Genomic DNA, 5,386 nt, shown 5'->3' on the forward strand with positions numbered 1-5,386 from the left:
CTCCCCGCGCTAGCACCGGGCGCCGCAGTCACTGTAACCGACTGCTGCAAGAAAAAAAAAAATACACGCCGCCCCTCGCTGCTTGCCCATTGGCGCCTCCGCCTGCCCGTCACACCTCCGTGGTGTCCGATTGGGGAGCCGCGGGGTGGGGTCCCGCCTCCCCTCCCTGTGTTGCATTCGAACCCTGTGACAGCGCAGCGCCCCGGAAGGGTGTTTAAATATGCGTTCCGCGGCCGCCCATTGGCCCGTGCGGGGCGCGACGGGCAGGGTGATTGGAGGGAGCGAGCGGGGCCTGTGCTCCTTCAAGGGGCTGCGCCACGTGGTGAGCGGAGCCCTCTGCACAGGGCGGGGTCGACGCCTTCTGCCCCTGGAGCCTACTCGGGGCCTTGCTCAGCCTGGCTTGCCGGGAGCCCGAGGGAAACAGGAGGGTTGGACCCAATGGGCATTTTTTCCCCCCTCCACAATGTAAATCACGTTTGGAGCTCAGCTCAGGTCTGTGATCCTTGGAGCCCCGCAAAGTCCTGACTCTGCTGCAGCTAGAAGGGCCCGGGGCCTCCACCTGCATCTTGGGAGGACAGGGTGGGCTAAGAAGGGGTCTGAAGGTTCTTGGAGGAGATGCAGTCTCTCTCATTAGACCAACCGAGGAGATGGGAAAAAAGTTCTTTCTCCTTTTCTCTACCTCACGTCTTCAGCACACGGATGCAGCCTGCTCCTCTCTGCTGTTTGCCTGTGACAAGTGTTGGTGAGGCAATGGAACATGATGCGAAAAGACCGCTGATGATTGTCCTCTTCCACTCGTCACCTTCCCCACTCCTTCCTCCCAAACAGTACTGGGTGGTTGGTTTTCTAATGCTATGTCAGTACAGATTTCGAACAAAGAAACATGATGGGAAACACCTCCGCTCACGATGCAACGGACAGCAGACGTAATCTAATGTGCCTTAAAAATAAACTTTAATTTGTAGGATCATTGGAGAAATTGTCAAATTATAAAAAACTATAGCCTTTGATATAAATTCTTCATATGATAATTCTATAGGTAAAAATACTGCAACCTACCTATGTATTTATTACCAGGGATCCCGGTTTTCTCAGATTACAAAAAAAAACAACTCTCTGATTTTCGGATTTAAAAAAGTAACCCAAAATCCACATTTTTTTCCATGACTAAAATGAAACACCACTAATATTTATAAAATACCACTGTTGATTTCCACATTTCTCCATGATTAAGGTGAATATATATATATCTATATATCTATAGATATAGTGTTTAATTTTAATCATGGAGAAATGTGGAAATCAGTGGTGGTGTAGGTTGTAGCTGTGTTGGTCTAAGGCAGGGGTGGGCAAAATGCCATTCTATCTGGCCCGCAGGACCCCTAAAATATTTAGAAAATTAATATTTATCTTCCCCTGGCTGCCTGTTATGCAGCCCCCGATGGCTTGCCAAAACTCAGTATGCAGCCCTCTGCCTGAAATAATTGCCTACCCCTGCTCTAAGGACATAGGCAGTCTGCCGAAATCAACAGTGGTATTTTAAGCCTCATAATGCATAACAGAAAACTAACTTGAATTTTGGAAAGACATTGGAAAAAGCATCATCTTCAAGAAAGAAGGACCTACATGCCTCCAGGAGAACACTTACAGCAAGGACTCTCCACAAATGTATTTGTGCAATAAAGATGATAATCCCTAAAATAAAGAAGCCCTCATTGACACTGATGTAATACATACATACATACATACATATATATATATATATATATATATAATGGTGTTTCATTTTAATCACAGAAAAATTTGGATTTTGGGTTACTGTTTTTAATCTGAAAATTGGGATTTTTTTTTTTTTTAATCAGAGAAAGCCAGGATCCCTGAACATCGCTATCATGCAATCATCTTTGCACCTACAGAGTCCCATTGACTTCAACAGCATTCAGCAGGGGAACAGAAGTCTGCCCCAGGGAGACCCAATTGTCATATCAGGGCCACAGTCCCAAATTAATCAATGGAACCCCGCACATTCACACATGTCAGGAATGTCACGCATGTGAATGAATACCCCTAGTCAGTAAAGCCATAAAGTTAATCACATGTATGTTCACAGAGCCTAGCTTTTGCAAAGGAATAAACTAAAAAGAAAATGAACTCAACTTATTTTACTCTTCTTTACGAGAAATACAGGAATATTTTTATCTTGTTCTGTTTGGTGCATTATAGCAAGGTGAGGTTCCCCCCTACCGTCTGAACATTAGAATTTAATTTCCCGTTAAGTAGAGTATTAAACAAAGATAATGTGAAACAAAAGAGCGAAGGCTTGAGCAATTAATTTTTAGGCAAGACTTCATTACTCTTTCTTTTTCATTAACATTGATTTAACCAAATGATTGAAAAAAATGGGGGGGGGGGGACGACTACTTATTAAGAAGCAGAGCATTGGGGGAAGGGGGAAGCTTTAAAAAGGTCCTTTTAATGTTTAAAAAAATCCATCACATGTCATTCTTAACTACTGCTTCTCTACACTGAACAGGAGTTGCAGATTAAAGTGTTGCCTGACCATCAGCTTGTAATATTGTTACCCCTTTTTTATGGTAAGACTGAATACTACTTTTTTAAAGTTTTCTTTAGGAAAAACAACAAAACCTAACAAAGCCACTCAAATTTGAAATTGAGCTGGCGCACGCAGCCACTAGAGGGCAAAACCCACTAACCGTTATCACCACAGTAACAAAGAAAACAATGTCACCTCAAACATTTGCTGCTCTGGGCAGAAGAGGTACCATTTTCATACCGTTATTCTATAGAGGCGATACAACATTAACAAATAAAAGTATTTTTCCCCTTAATTGTCATTAAGGAGCTGGAAAGCCTGATGGGAACAATTATATTTTATCATCTGTGAGCATGTACCCTCCAGAGAGTCAGTCTGTCTGCGCTGGCCAGTCACCATGACTCAGTTCACTCGGCGCATATGGCCGCTTCTCGCCCACTCGCGCTCACCACGGAGCACAGCAGGCATATTGCTAGAGCCAACTGCAAAACCCACTGACCTAAACATAATCTCTTTTAATTCTCTAACAGCAGGCACTAAATGCACTGCCACTGACTGCGACTAATATGAAACCATTGAATAGGGAAGGAAGAAAAGTCATGGCAAAATATTCAAGTTTAAAAAAAGGAAAGAAAGACATTAGCATGCAAATCCTAAAATAAATAATGCTTATTGTTGCTTTCAATTATTGTTGCCTTACCTTTTTTTTAATTGCAATTGTTAAGATACTATACAGTGCTGAATGAAGTCTTCTTCCTTTCTCATCAACCTACATCTCTGTGGCTCAAAAATATTTGCAATTTAAAGTGTTCGTTTTTATTTCAAAATCTTGTAAGTTATACAGCATTGATCACATTCATTGCTTAAGATTGATCATAAACGACAGCAGAATTTCCTCAGGAGATTAAATGCTGGCTCAATCGGTCGTTAGTCTCTCATTTTTCAGAACAAGACACTATAAATAATAATAACAAAAGCCTGGACGTATGATAGCGTATAACTTGCGTTTATAAACGACGAATTAAAATTTTAACTAAGCAACTATTTAATCAGGTTTCTGACAATAGATGTACAAGGGCCCTGCCACCTCTTCAAATTAAAAAACTGGCCAGAAGCCAGCTATAGAGTTGTTACACATTTGCAAGCACTAATTTGGTAACTGGTTGGCTCTTTTCATACCTGGAGAGTCATTGTTATTGCATGATAATGACATGGAGCCAGTTTACATTTAGTGTGTGATTCACCAACTCATGGTGTGATAATTGTGATAATTACTTTACACTTGTGGCTGCTCTAAATGTATCGTGCAATTAACCAGTGAATCGCGCAATACATGTAAACGTGTAACAGAGCCTGAATCTACCCAGCAGCTGCCAATAGCAAAAATAGCATCTCAGGGCCCACTGAGGCCCAACCCACCAGGATACAGAAGCGCAGCAGACACGCTGGCTTCAACATAGGCACGTGGCGTTGTGACAGCCGCTGCCAGCGCACATTAGCGATGCAGCACTCCCAGGGTTTTTTAAGCTGTCAGAGTTTAAACTGCACATCCTCCTTAGGGACATCTGGACACAGGTTGTTACTGCAGCCCTGGCCGCAAATGAACAAAGCTTGTGCGATCCATTTGAACAACTACAGGTGACCCTAGACACAAAAAGCAAAGGCGGCGCATCCAAGCCCTGGTTCAAAGTCTGGTTCTGGAAGGGACCCCCAAATCTGGGGCTTTTTGTCTTCTCTGCCTAGAGCTGCAGGCCTGGTGCAGGAAATACCGAGCTCAAAGGCATGGGGAGCCGTATGTGCAGGGACCCTGGTTTTCTCCAATTTAAAAAACAACAAATCCCCAATTTTTGGATAAAAAACGGTAATCCAAAAAATCCACATTTTTTTGTGATTAAAATGAAACACCATTATATAGATACATAGATCTGTATATTAATTGTGTTTCATTTTAAATCATGGAGAAATGTGGATTTTTGGGGGTTTTTTTAATCAAAAACTTGGGGTTTTTTTTTCAAATCGGAGAAAACCAGGATGCCTGCACATAAGGCTCCCCATGCCTTTGGGCTCAGGGTATTTCCTACACCAGGCCTGCAGCTCTAGGCAGAGAAGACTGGAAGCCCCAAATTAGGGGGTCCCCTCCAGAGACAGGCTCTAAGTCCTGCCCCTGCAGGCTCCAGCCTAGCCCCTCCCCCCACCTAGGGGCGCCCAGGGCCAGAAGCAGCAGTTAGAACCGGGGCACTGAAGCTAAAAGCCCACTCTGCGCATGCACCCAACCCCTCCTACAAAGCCGAACTCAAGCGCGCATGCGCCCTTCCCCCCCCACCTTTCTCTCCATCATGCCTCGCGCGCGACAAACTCTCGCGAGAGCCTGCAACAACGTCCGCATGCCGCCATCTTGCAGCGTTGAGATCACGTGACTCCTGGCGACCTTCTCTTCGTTCTCCCCCTCCCCCAACCCCTCCGCAGATCGGGACGCGGGCGAGGCGAAATCGGACTCCGAGGCCGCCGGGACTTTCCAGAAGCTTTATTTCGCCCGCCCTTCCACGCGAGGAGGGGGGGCGCATCACGTGACGGGAACGAGGCCCAGGCGCGATGGCTGGTCACATGACGGCAAGGGGTCACGTGGCTCCGCGTGAGGCGGTCACGTGGGCGGGAGGCGGAGCGGTGGTGGTCGGGTCACGTGGTGCGGCGGCGCCGCCGGCCCCCTCCCCCCCGTGAGAGGGGAGGGAGGGCAAAGATGGCGGCGGTGAGTTAGAAAGCGGCGGACGGCGGGCTAGCGCGGGGACTTCCAGCGGCGGCCGCGGGACATCGGCAGAGAGTGAGTCCCACCGC

The 5,386-nt window shown here is 46.1% G+C and overlaps 2 protein-coding genes across 4 annotated transcripts in view; one reads left to right on the forward strand and one right to left on the reverse strand.

Annotated features, from left to right (window-relative positions):
- The window catches only part of KMT5A (lysine methyltransferase 5A), a 15,942-nt gene extending 10,793 nt beyond the window's left edge, over nucleotides 1-5,149 (reverse strand). For 2 of the 3 annotated variants that reach the window (XM_025198162.1, XM_025198158.1), the window contains exon 1: nucleotides 4,878-5,149. In XM_025198162.1, coding sequence (XP_025053947.1) covers nucleotides 4,878-5,118 — 241 coding nt within the window. In that variant the 5' untranslated portion in view covers nucleotides 5,119-5,149. The remainder of the gene's footprint in view (nucleotides 1-4,877) is intronic. The other variant, XM_006015117.3, reaches the window with a different exon arrangement.
- A 94-nt stretch (nucleotides 5,150-5,243) lies between these two features.
- SBNO1 (strawberry notch homolog 1) overlaps nucleotides 5,244-5,386 on the forward strand; it is a 38,567-nt gene continuing 38,424 nt past the window's right edge. The window contains exon 1 of the mRNA XM_006015119.3: nucleotides 5,244-5,372. The gene's annotated coding sequence lies outside the window, so the exon portion shown is untranslated. The remainder of the gene's footprint in view (nucleotides 5,373-5,386) is intronic.

This window comes from Alligator sinensis, unplaced genomic scaffold (assembly GCF_000455745.1).
Source record: "Alligator sinensis unplaced genomic scaffold, ASM45574v1 scaffold628_2, whole genome shotgun sequence".
NCBI classification, from domain to species: Eukaryota; Metazoa; Chordata; order Crocodylia; family Alligatoridae; genus Alligator; species Alligator sinensis.